Source organism: Eschscholzia californica, unplaced genomic scaffold, assembly GCF_041429995.1.
Source record: "Eschscholzia californica isolate CP2 unplaced genomic scaffold, dmEscCali1.0.p SCAF_3, whole genome shotgun sequence".
Classification (NCBI taxonomy): Eukaryota; Viridiplantae; Streptophyta; class Magnoliopsida; order Ranunculales; family Papaveraceae; genus Eschscholzia; species Eschscholzia californica.
This window is the reverse complement of record NW_028238420.1, coordinates 45,672,120-45,684,955: the sequence shown is the minus strand read 5'-3', so window position 1 is coordinate 45,684,955 and position 12,836 is coordinate 45,672,120. Positions and strand designations below refer to the sequence as shown.

General features: G+C 36.8%; 2 protein-coding genes across 2 annotated transcripts; both read right to left on the bottom strand.

The window, feature by feature from the left end:
* Nucleotides 1-6,050, bottom strand: LOC147550822 (U1 snRNP-associated protein usp106-like). Its single transcript, XM_086666304.1, has 13 exons — nt 5,685-6,050; nt 5,366-5,418; nt 4,468-4,636; nt 4,313-4,376; nt 3,445-3,524; nt 3,093-3,249; nt 2,669-2,730; nt 2,503-2,565; nt 2,242-2,300; nt 1,857-1,938; nt 1,005-1,054; nt 661-918; nt 1-268 (listed from the first exon to the last, which is right to left on the bottom strand). Exons 1-13 carry the CDS (start codon nt 5,829-5,831, stop codon nt 250-252), a joined length of 1,263 nt encoding a protein of 420 aa, XP_086522430.1. The 5' UTR covers nt 5,832-6,050; the 3' UTR covers nt 1-249.
* Nucleotides 6,051-7,070: 1,020 nt separating this feature from the next.
* Nucleotides 7,071-11,443, bottom strand: LOC147550821 (uncharacterized). Its single transcript, XM_086671416.1, has 8 exons — nt 11,287-11,443; nt 10,713-10,804; nt 9,904-9,947; nt 9,698-9,789; nt 9,026-9,134; nt 8,541-8,554; nt 7,837-7,938; nt 7,071-7,482 (listed from the first exon to the last, which is right to left on the bottom strand). Exons 1-8 carry the CDS (start codon nt 11,347-11,349, stop codon nt 7,348-7,350), a joined length of 651 nt encoding a protein of 216 aa, XP_086527542.1. The 5' UTR covers nt 11,350-11,443; the 3' UTR covers nt 7,071-7,347.
* Between the last annotated feature and the right edge of the window lie 1,393 nt (nt 11,444-12,836).

The window sequence follows — 12,836 nt, the reverse complement described above, 5'->3', positions numbered from 1 at the left end:
TGGAACAAAAAGGATAAATTCTGTCAAATTTTTCATGGTTGAAGTGTACCTGCATATACTCACAGGACAGGTTTTTGATTGAAAGTATTACATAATCTAAGGTACTCAGCATCAATCTTACACAATCCACAATATCCAAACGAAGACGTTATGCTTTCAAACAAACATCAAAATTCTCTCGCTAAAGTAGCACTACTCCGATGTTCATGTTGCTTTACTGCTTGTGAGGCAGTGGTTTATCATGTGCACCTAGTGCCGATCATGACGCCTGCAGCAAAACAATAAGATACAAGAAAAGTAAGATAAGGCAGCCCTAGCTGGTGTTCAGTTTTTGTTTTTTCAAATTTAGATGAGAAACTTGGCTTGAAATCTCAGTTGACTCGAGTCAAATTTCAAAATGTTAGTTTTGAAATCAGACTCGTGCGTCTGGTACTCTGGTTTGTGTCTGGATGGCTGACTTAGGTTGATTGTCAGACACAATATAAGTTTGAATTAAGAGAAATAACCTGTAATGGCTATTGCACCCCTAATGAAAACAAGTTAGACGCGAGTCACATTCAAATAAGGAAAAAAATAAACACCACCCCAGCATCATAAGGTGAAGGAGATTTTTGCTATTGAAAATTTGAGCAGTGATGGATAGTTGTGAAGTATATATACCTGTGACGATCATAATCTCTACTAGAGCGGTCCCGTGAACGCGACCTTCTGCGGCTTCTTGAGTCGTGACTGCGGGAGTGTTCAGAATCCCTATGTCGGTCACGACTGTAACCGCGTTCTCTGTCGTAGTGACGATCACGGTCACTGCTTCGACGATCATAATCTCTTCTTCGGTCTCTGCTACCACCCCTGTCCTCCCTATCACGATCCCGGTCCCTGCTCGATGCTCTGTCAAGGTCTCGGCTTCTTTCTTTGGACCTGAGTATTCACAATTACAGATTAGGGAGGGAAAACTAGAAGTTGACTAGCATTGAAAATACAAGGAGAATGTAGAGAAAGAGTACCTTCTATCATCTTCGGATCGATTTACCTTTCGACTTTTATTTCTCTCTTCCTGAAATATTCAGTTACCACAAACATGAAATTCAGACCCTATCAATCAACCACTAATCCAGATGCACCTTTTTGTTTCTCTTGTGGGCTGTGCTTTAAAAGGCGGCACCTAGGCACCGGTTACATGGAAATCAGCACCTGTAGCCGACTAGCCCCAAAATTCCTAGTCGGCTGGGCGCCGATTAACTCGGGCCGGGTCAGCATCCTTAATTTTTGTTATTTCCTAAGATCTAGGGTTTGGGGGGTTTCCGAAACAAGCAGCCGAACTTATCTCTCTCTCTCACTAAGTCACTATCACTAATTTTTCTTCTCCTTCTCTCTCTCTAAGTAGTAAGTTTTAACTTGTTTTTCACCTCTCTCTCTCTCACTCTATATATATATATATATATATATATATATTGTAATGAACCGAATGTCTATAATTGCTATAATATGAATTTGTGGCTTGATTTTGCTCTATAATGTCTATAATTGTTTGAATTTTCTTCAAATTTCGGAGTTTATGGACTAATTTGGCTCAATAATGAACTGGTTTTGTTCTTTACTGGATTGATTTGGCTCTTTGATGTAAACTTTTGGGTTATTCATGGATGAAATATGAGTTTGCGGACTAGTCCCCATTTCTGATTTTTCAAATCCAACTGGTCCCGATGACATCCCACCTGGTAGCTAGGCCTGGTTGGCCGACTAGTCTCCATTACCGATTTTTCAAGCATAGCTTTGTGGGTTCTTGTATTCCAGTTAATTGAATCCTAACTTCAAAAGAATTCAACAAATCCTTTGAATTAAGTTAATAATCTCACCTGCAGGTCAGCCAACTTCTCACGGATCAGCATATAGCCCAGGTGAAGCTTCCCTCCGAAATGATCAGCAAGTCGTCGGTCACTGGCATTGACACACAAAATCATAATAAAACCCAGTTACAGGATATGCAAAATGATTTAATAAGATCACAAGCTGTAGATAGCATAGTGGCCCCATAAGGTCGTAATAATTATATAATCAACCAGCAAAAAAATTGTAAAAGACGCACATTCTTTAGCTGCAAAAGTTATCCTCGTAAAACTGGGCCCAAAAGCCTGCTGGTACAAATACGCCTTGTCAAAAGATGAAGTACTTGAAACCCCAAATACCACTCTTTTGCTGCCCTCATATATTAATGACTATGAGTGAGGATCCGAATGTTACCTGTCATACACGCTTAGGAATGCTCCACAGATGTCACAGACACGTAACTTTTGATCAGTCTGCAAAAGATAAGTTCTAAAATTAGATGACTACTGAGTTTTACAAGTACGACAGCTTCTTCGGATAAAACCTTAGTTTCTGACTTAACATACTAATAGAATGCTCGGTTACTTTTATTTATAAAAGCAGAAAAAGGAAATCAGATTGAACACTACTCCACCATGTAAAAGCAATGAAATAATATAAAAGATAAAGACTCACTATGCGAACATCCGCAGCGGTATACTTGGAAGAGTCCACACCAGGTTCCGGCCTTGCACTCAACTAAGGGAATGAAAAGAGGGAAAACAGTAAGCTATAGATAAGACAACAGTTGAACAAAATTATAAGGTTTCAAATTTGAAGATTAGAATTGAGTCGAACAAACCTTCTTCAAAGCCTCAGCTTCCTCCAGTGCTTTTTGAGCCTCGTCAACCATTCCTTGCTCACCTGCAAACCATATTGGTAAACAAATTGAGTCTAACCGATAAACCACCAATTTACTGCCTTTTCATGATCCAGAAAAATGATATACATTTTGTACTGCTCCAGATCAGAGCTACTCTCCTATTTTTTATTAATCAACCAAGACATTATTGAAAAAAATCAGATTCAAATACCATCTGGATAGAAATATTGAAGGTTAAACATAGGAGGGGAATTTAAGCAGACCAATGACGAAAAAAACGCAATAACAATGACCTTCGAAAGAACAGCCTAACCAGCTACAGGTTTTCGTAGTTTATTATCGAAGTTCACATTCCCCAAGCAATTTGATGTGTTCTTATCTAAAAAAAATAACAATCTCTTACCAAGATCCTCGGCTTTCTTCAGCTTTTCATTGATCATTTCTTGGGTACGTGGATCAGGAGGAGGGAGGGCAGGCAACGGTGCCAATGTTGGAAGGTTTGCTAGTGGCTGAGGCAAGGAGGCTCTATCTTTATTGAAGGCATCAAGAAGAAGCATGGACTGCCAAAGAGAAGAAAAAAATGAGCGTTAAATTTAACACCTAATTATAACAATGTTGGATCCTCAGACAATATACCAGAAGAGAAGTAAAAAACAGATATAAGAACAAAATATAATTTCACCAAAAACATTATATATTATCATTACAAGATAATAATTAAAAGCTAAAATACTACAAGAGAATTTAACCATTACCTGCTTATCTGCTCTTTTGGTTCTAAGTTCTTCGACCACTTCAAGAGCCCGAATCTTATTATCCATTTTGCCTTCAAGATCTGAAAATTAATATTGTTTACACACAGCATTAACAACTTCAAATCGGAATACTTACAGACTCTGAGGATGAAAACATCTACAAATTGCAGAATTAATACGCAAGATCCTAAAATGCGGGGCATCTTAGAAGAACCAACTAAGAGATTCGACACATCGAGAAACCAAACTGAACACACATAATTAATAAAATTCAGTGAACTGTCATTGATCCTGGTAGACTTCCCGTTTAGTGACTTACTACAGTTATCTTACTTAATGATACTCAGAGTTAACAAAGTCATGATTCAGGTCTACGTCTCGATAAAAACATCTCAAATAAACTCAGACAGTATTTCACAACCTACACCAAACACATTTGATCAACTGATTTTTTTTTTTAATCAACACCAGTCACCAGTATTCTCGCAGCGCCCATACCTACCCATGAATTAATTATGTGAAAGTTGAAATACAACCTCAACAATCCAAGTTGGAACTATTCAATGTAGGACTGCAAAAATGTCTATAAACTTGAAAGAATAAGGATCTGCTAGTTAGAGGCACCAAAAACCCGCAACAGAAAAAACTTTTGCATTGAGTGGAACTGAGGATGCATTTTTTTCCCTTCACACTTCCAATTCAATTGTTCATTTAGAAGTAAAAAAATGAGGATGGAAACAACCAATCTTGAATAAATTATGTAGAGATGTGGACTGAAAGCTAAACACGGATCTGCGACCGGTTACTAATTTTCAAGTATGGTGATGGCAAAGGGCCAGCGAAGGAATCATGCACAAGGATAACTTACCAAGCTGATCGACTTCTTTCAACTTTTCCTTGATTTGCTTTGATAACTCAAGTATGTCCGGTGTCTGCACATTAAAAGTGAATTACTAAAGTTTCCGGGTAAAGCTGGAATTACTAAGAGATATAAAAGCTCAGGGAACTCCCAGAATAACATACCTGGGTAACTTCAGATACAGATATAGCAATTGCAGCTTTAGCATCATCCTCTTCCAAGCGTTTGAGTGCCCTAGAAATTTTCCTATCACATTCCACTATAAGCCTATCTATGACATCCTCCAAGTCCCTGTCATAGTTATCAACACCCTTTGCTTTGGCTTCTTCATATCTACAAAGGGCTCAGGAAGAACCTCACAAAAAATCGAATATATTTCAAAACATATAGGTGAAGCTAACAGGCAATGTTTTAAAATACGTTTTTACGACTCCAGGCAGTGTGCTCTCACAAGTCACAAGGCAAGGCGGCGCCTCAAGGCGTGTGCCTTAATGCGTAAAGGCGTAAATTGTTTTTTTGTAAGAACAATGATATCAATTTTACTGCCACAATATAAAGTTGTAAATGTTAAGTGTTTAATAAACAAAAATACTAATACTTTTCCCCCATCATCTCAAAAAATAACAAGTGATTTCAAATGCGCACTTTTTTTTTCTCTGAGTTACAAAATGTATGCCTCAAGGCATTAAGTGACCGCCTCTTCTCGAGGCGCGCCTCAATATGTACACCTTGGAAGTTTTTTAAAACACTACTAACAGCTAATACAATTCATTATTATAGTAATCTACAAAATCATGCTAAGACATTACAAACATATTAGGCTTAGGGAGATTTTATAGGGCCCCCTCATTTTTGTTAAAAGGCCTCCCCTCAGTGATAATTTAGCAAGTAAAATGGTTCATGGAGAGGCCTTTTAACAAAATTGGGGAGGCCTTATAAAACTTCCCTTAGGCTTATCATGGCTGCTACTACACTCTCAAAATCATATTTTTGTTTGTCAAACTCGCGTACTATCAAAAAGTAAAGCATATAGTAGTGTTTGAAATTCCGAATAAAGGATACTCTTTTCTTAGCGGCAACGAGTGGACCTTCGGGCATGGACCCATGTCCATTTTCTGGTACAAAGAGGAGCGAAAAATTCGTGTCAAAATCTCAAAAGCCAATCAACAGGAAACAAAATTGGATAATTAACAACACCAATTATAGGATTACTCAAGAAAAACTGCCTAAAATCAGTAAATTGCCCTCAAATCCATCCTACCAACTATCAAGTATCATCAGACATAATTCACCTTGGCTATCTTTCAAGGTTTCACCCTAGGTATTCTAATTTAAAGAGATTGAAGAAAAAAGATGTCTAGGGTTTTAGAGAGGGGTATACCGTTAACTGGAAGAGTTCATGAGGGCAAAGACCAACGAGGAAGAGACGACAGACGTCGCGATCGTAATACTTACGATTAACTTCTGTAACATCCCCATTTCTGTTTGCTCCCATCAACACATCGAGCTGTTTTCTTATTGCATCCATGCTTTCTAGGGTTTCCCTAGAATGAAGTTCTCTAGGGTTTTCGTCTCACACTTCTTGACCACTCTGTTAATCGATAAGAGTAAAAAGGACGAAAGCTCGTACCTTGATATGTTTTCCAGACAAAAATTGTGATTGATGTTTTTTCGCTTGTCAAATGTCGATCTTACGCTTACACAAAAACCGTTTTTTTAAAAGAAAAAACTACCAATGGTATCTTAACAAAAAAAAAACTATCAATGCTAAACTATCATGGTATACCATTTTTTTTCGAAATTGTGTTAAATAATTCAATATTTTTCGTCCCACTTAGACCAGGTGGACATGATACCAATGACCAATCCATTTATGTCATGTCCACCACTCTTTGGTGTAACGGTTGGACACCCAAGACCATGAGGTCGTGGGATCGAGTCTCGGTGGAAGCAGTTGCCATCAAGATTTATCCTATGTAATGTAGGCTATGAATAATGTAATAATTTGTCGGGCTTTAGGCCTCTTTCAGTCTCAGTTTAAATTAGGCGGTTATCGTGCTCATTACATCTCTATGATGCATCAATGCCTTGTAACGACTAACGTAGACCGTAGTCGAATTCTCAAAAAAAAAAAATCCATCTATGTCATGATACTGAGTTAAATTTATAAATTTGGTTTGAAACACCTCATATCTCGAGTCAGATTTCGAATGTGATTGAGAAGAAATTATCGAACACTTCAAAAGACTCCGATCCGAGTCCCTTAGTCCCCAAGTGATATTCTATGTGACAAATTCTATGTGATTGCTTAACATCAAATAAATTCTGAGTTACATAAGGTTAATATTTTTTTTATCACAAGGTTTAGTACTTCGTAGTCTTTTTTGAATTGTTCAGCGTGTGCCTCGAACCCTTGACCTCTAAGGTGGAAGATTATACCTTTTACCACTCCAACCACTCCAACCACTCCAACCAAGGGTTGTTTTGTTCAGCGTGTGCCTCGAACCCTTGACCTCTAAGGTGGAAGATTATACCTTTTACCACTCCAACCAAGGGTTGTTTTGTTCAGTGTGTGCCTCGAACCCTTGACTTCTAGGGTGGAAGATTATACCTTTTACCACTCCAACCAAGGGTTGTTGGCTAGTACTTAGTAGTCACTCAAACAAGTTGACATGTCTATATAAGTTCAAAGTTGAAAGAACCATATGGTATAGTAGAATGGGAAAACTCAATGGTTTTTGGCATTGAGAACCAAATAGTCCTGATATTTTGTAGGAACTGAATTCATCACTTGCTCAGATTTCTTTTTACCTCAAAAATGTTTACATTGTGTTCATCTATTACTGTAGTAGATGATGTTCAAGAAATACAAATGAAGAGATAGACTTGGTTGAAACTCATGTCTGACTCTGACTCGAAAGACACAGAGAGAGATATGGTTTACAACAATGCAGATTCTTCAACTTCATATGTCGATTTTCTCTCCTTTGGGTATTTCGGGATATATTATTTGAAGGTTCTGTCAAAGCTAACTCCATGAAATATCAACTTTTTGTGCTATTTGTTTCTTGAAGATGAATAAATGCATCAAAGCTGAATTCTTCACCAGGTTCGAAGTTTGCTTCAAGTTCTTCATAGCTCTGCTCAACCCTAAGATCTTTTGTGACCTTCAAACCTTCCTGAAATGCTCAAGCAAAGACCAGAAAAGTCAGGGAGTGAGCATCAATTATCGAAGTAAAAGAAAGAAGCACCCTTTAGCAGTATAAGGAAGTCGACTTCCGAATGGCAAGGTGAAGTTGGAGACAACACAGAGACACCAAACTAACCGTGGGTGCCTCTAGCTGCTATACTTAACCGAGACTATAGGATCGGAAAGTAATTTCTGAGTTGTTAAGAAACTACTAATTTGCAGGGAAAGCCAAGTCATTTCAGATAGCATCTAATATTTGTCTAAAAGCTATCACTTTACCCTCTTACCAAGCATTTTCTGCAGTACTAAGTAGAAGAAAATTACCATATTTGAATGAACTTACCTTGTCTACATATTCAGCAATGCTGGAGTTGATAACCCTCCTGATTACTTGTTTGTACACTTTTGCTGGTCCGAGGACCTGAATCAGTACATCTCTAGGGATCTATAGATACATGACCAACAAGCCCATACAAAAGTTAGTGCTTAGACAAATAATTTTAATATCCTTTTCGGAAAAATAATAATTCTAATATAAATATGAGATTTCTGTACGGTCTAAATATAGCTCATGAGAAATTTCAAGCGCCGTCACAGTTTTTCGAGCAATAAACAGTACGAGCGTTCATGCCACGTTAAGTTTTCCTCATGAATTAAACATTTTTGTTCAGACAAAGCGAATAAGCTCGCTAGTTCTCTCTGCCCTTTTCTTGTTATGTAGTTATAGGACTTCTCTGGTTTCGTGATAATACATTTCCTTTGAGAAATTAAAGATTTCTTCGAAGAGTCACTTTTCTGAAAAGATCCCAGATAGTTAAGGGATCATGTGTTTAAAACTACATAAACTCACACCCCCTTTTGTCAAATTCAAGTTGCCTAACAATAAAGTGGTTCATATGATAGCACTTGTGTAAACACACCAATTAACAAATGGGATGTGAATATTAACGAAACTCTCAGACACCGGATCAACCTTAGTATGTAATTATGGCCATATAAATACAACATACATGAAAAACGCCATAAATTTGTGAGGCAGAATCTTACATTGGGAGTTTTTCCTGATATAGAGGTAGTCGCGTCCAGCAAAACAAGAAAAAGAATATGTTAGATCCGTTTTATGTTGCATTGAATATACTGAAACAAGATAACAAGTTTGAGGGGATCTACGGCTAGGTGTTAGTAACTGGGAAAATTTGTTTAGAGACGTGCTAACACCAAGCCATTGCATGAGTGAAAGTTATGTGGGGGCTTTATAGGCTGAAAAATTAGGAATTAGAGGCTGAAAGGTTATAAACTAGTCGTTGGGGGCCACTAGATTCAATTCGTGGAGGGTAAAGAAAATTCCCATCTGAAGTATAAGATGGTGTTTGTCTCACTCTTACCAGAAACCCTCTTTAACGCACACCATAGTAGGCATCGGAACTTAGATGTCAAAATTCATAGCACATTTGAAATTAATTGTGAAGATAAGATGAAGTTTGACAGTAAATATCTTGTAAGTTATTAAACTTGGCTCTTCAGAAACTGACCTCCTTTCACTCTTCGAAAGCCAGGAATAGGTTGAGCAGCAGCAACCATTTTGGAGAAAACATTGTCGAAAATTTCTTCAGTTTTAGCACCAGTAACGTCTACTCTGATCTGATTGTCAATGTTGAAAATATAAAATTCGGTTAAAACTATAGTTACCAGAAACGGGATACGCTCCGGTACGAAAACGGGGTACGGATACGGGGTACGCTAATTAGACGTTTCCGATTCGCTAGGGGCTATAATTATTCGCAAAATTAAATTTTTAACCCATGAAATATAGATCTCAATCTCTAATAACTCAAATCAAATAATTAATTTATCTTTCCTGAACAACGATTTTCTTAAATTAAATAATGTTTCCTAGATTCACTATCCCCGAATTCAGTAACAACTGCAGAACCTAAAGTTAAAGCAATATTCACACTTTGTAAACCCAAAATATCATGTTTTCATCTTTTTTTTCTTCTTGCAAATGGGTTCGCCAGATTTAGCGATCTGATTCGCGTACCCACTCTAAAAGGGTACGATCGAACCAGATCGGAGTTCGCTCTCCAAATGACCGTTTCCGGTAACTATCACTTAAAACTGTGCAAAAGACGATCTATTCATTATTCTTTAGTATTTCCTTGTATTTGAAAAGGAAATGAGCATAATAGAAATTCTTTTCTTACCTTTAACTCTCGTTCTTCTGAAGTAGTTGTAGCAGCAACTGTGATTCCATCAAGCGAAGAAGAAGAAGAAGAAGCAGCTACTTGCTCAAGCTCTACAAAAAGAGACGGTTAAGCCAGAGAACAGAAACAAAGATGCAGTATATCTTTACAAGAACTGATGATAAAAAAATTGAAGCAGGTGATAGGAAAAATGGTTATCGCTATACCTGGAGATAAAGCAAAGGCGGGAAAAGAAGATCCGACACTTTTTCTGGAGAATGGAAGGTATTTCTATAGTTAGTGGCTGTAGAATCAACTATCCCTGAGGTTGAGGATATGAAAGATGTTGGGTAAGCGAGGCAAAATTGGAGTACCAATAATAGAGGAGGTCCAAGAAGAAGAACTGGACAATATCGGACATTCTTCACGAGGAATATAGACCAACAGTCTCAACTAAGACCCATTAAGCAGGATGAAATACGGAAATGGATATACAAAATTCACTACTTTTAACAATCAAACCATTATAAACGACCATGCGAGTTTATATTAGCACATCCATACAAACAAAAACTGTAACTTGTTCCTCATTGACCTCTGAAACCTGTGTGCCGGATGAAGTGATGAATGAGAAGTGAATCACCACTACCTCCAGGTTTAAGCATTTCTATTGTAATTATATAGCACATTAACGGCATCCATCGCCGTAACTCCGAGCTAGAAGCACACACACGGTATAGTGTACTATTTATACAGTCTCAACGAACACTAAAAATGGCTCGGGTTTACCACAAGGCAAACCAAGCTCTGCCATTATGCTTCGTAGAAGTAAAACTATGTTCAAAAAGCAAACCAATCCCACAAGTCACCATCTACCCTTACGATTTCTCATAAATCGTATCCATGTTCATCAATCATAAACTACAAAGTTAGAGAAATTCTAATTCTACTCATCCCTTTTCTTCCATGATTAAACAATGATAATTAATGAACTATAGTCCAACTATAGAGAAAATGTAAGAGAACAATGCCATACCTCGTACGATCTTGTTTTCTACAACATATACCAAAACTTTTACGGCTACTTCTGATATCAATATAGTTCCAATGCTTCTGCAAATTCATCTCCTGCATGATAGAAAGTTTTGTTCGATGAATCTATCAATTATCTCAATTCCGAAATTCTCGCATAACATTAGGCCATCTAGTGAGCACCTACTTCATTGAACTAGTTTGACATTCATGTATTCCTCTCATATCAATGTAATTAGTTTCCAATAGTCCTACGGAAACGAAATCGACATACAAAAACATATGTGGGTTTCCTTGATTTTCTTCTTTTTTGTTTTCATTAAGACTTGCTAATTAGAATGTTAATTAGAAATTAGCTTCTTTTTCTATAATTAAGTTTTCTTTACTGAACAAAACTATAATGCCTCAATGAAAGATCTTAAAAAATGAAATCCACATCAAACCCAACCTGGGTTTTCCTCTTTTGTTCTAGTCCAATGGACTACTAGACCAAACAGAAAACTACACATAAATATGAACTAAAATCACCCAAAATAACGAATAAATGAAAATTAGGGTTTCTGCTAAACTTTACTTACTTTGTTATTCTGAAAGAGAAGCATAGTCGTAGAAAATGAAGTCGTTCCGGTCAGGGAAGCCATGTTTTAGCAAAAATATTGCAGAACTAGTTGATAATAATGTGGAGAGAGAGAGAGAGAGGGTGGATAAATAGTAGCTCAGTCTTCTCTCGTGGACGGTTTAGATTTACCCAAATTCATCTTGAAATTTAAAGGGCCTGAAATCACGATATAATCATAAGAAGCGTCACCTAATGTACCCCAAGTCCCAACCAAGTACCCGACACCGTTTCGCAAAATGTTACTGAAACACGTCGTCAGAAGTGGTACATAAGTGTAGCCAAAAGCACCATATAAAACATCCGATACGACGTTATAAGTGGTACATCAAGTGAGCCAAAAGTAATGCCTAAATCGCAGCCAAAAATGTTATACAAGGTGTTAAAAATGTTAAAATCAACCCAAATTTACTAGAATTTAGGATTATTCAATTCAAATTTCAAACTTAAAATCAACCCAACATATTTTTTTTTCGAATTTTTGGGTTTGTAAACCAAAAATCTACACCTAAATCCACTTTTAGTCCATCCTAACCCTAATATGGGATTTTAAGGCAAAATATTAATTAAAATGGAAATCTAGTCCAAATGGGTTCATCTCTATAGAAAACACACATCTCTAGGTTTCATATTTAATCATAATACTCATTATGATCTTATATGTAAGATACTACCCCTCTTTTGACTATCAATCCCCAAAATTTTATTTTCTTTTTTATCTTTCGTTTTCTCTCTCTAATATCATCACCATAACTGAAATCCTTTATTTTTCTCTCTTAAACCGAAACCCTATTTCATAATAACAGAAACCATTATCGTTTCTCCATTTCTGAAGCTCTGAATCTTCTTAAGCACTATTCCACCAACCGAAACCACCATCTTTTATCCATATTTGGTTCTCCATCATCAGATCATCAGTTTTGTATCCATGAGAAGAACTTGAGCTACTTAGAATAGTCGAATCCCAAATCAACTTAACGTTGTGCTTCATCATCATCTTCAAACATCTTCATTCTTTCATCTTAATCGTTATCATCTCCTTCCTTTTACGATTTTAATCGGTATCATCTTTAAACATATTTATTCTTTCATTATTATAAGTTTTCTCTCTCTAAAATGCATTGTATGTGTATTCATCATTTTGAAATTCGTTTTTCCTTTCATCACTTCGATTATGTTTTCATCATCTCCTTGTTTTTAGTTCATTTTCATTATCTATCAGTTTTAAGTTTTAGATAAACCCTATGGTTTCATCATTGCTATCTTCATCTTCTGCTCCAAACCAGATTTCTGTACCATTATATTCTTACAGATTTCGGTACCTTTGTTATCTTCAGTTTTAAGTTTTAGATAAATATTAAAGAACGAGTTGATAATAGTGGAGAGATAGAGAGAGCGGGTGGATAAATAGTAGCTTAGTCCTTCTCTTATGGACAATTTAGATTTACCCAAATTCATCTCGAAGTTTGAAGGGACTGAAATCACGATATAATCAAAAGCGTCGCCTAACGT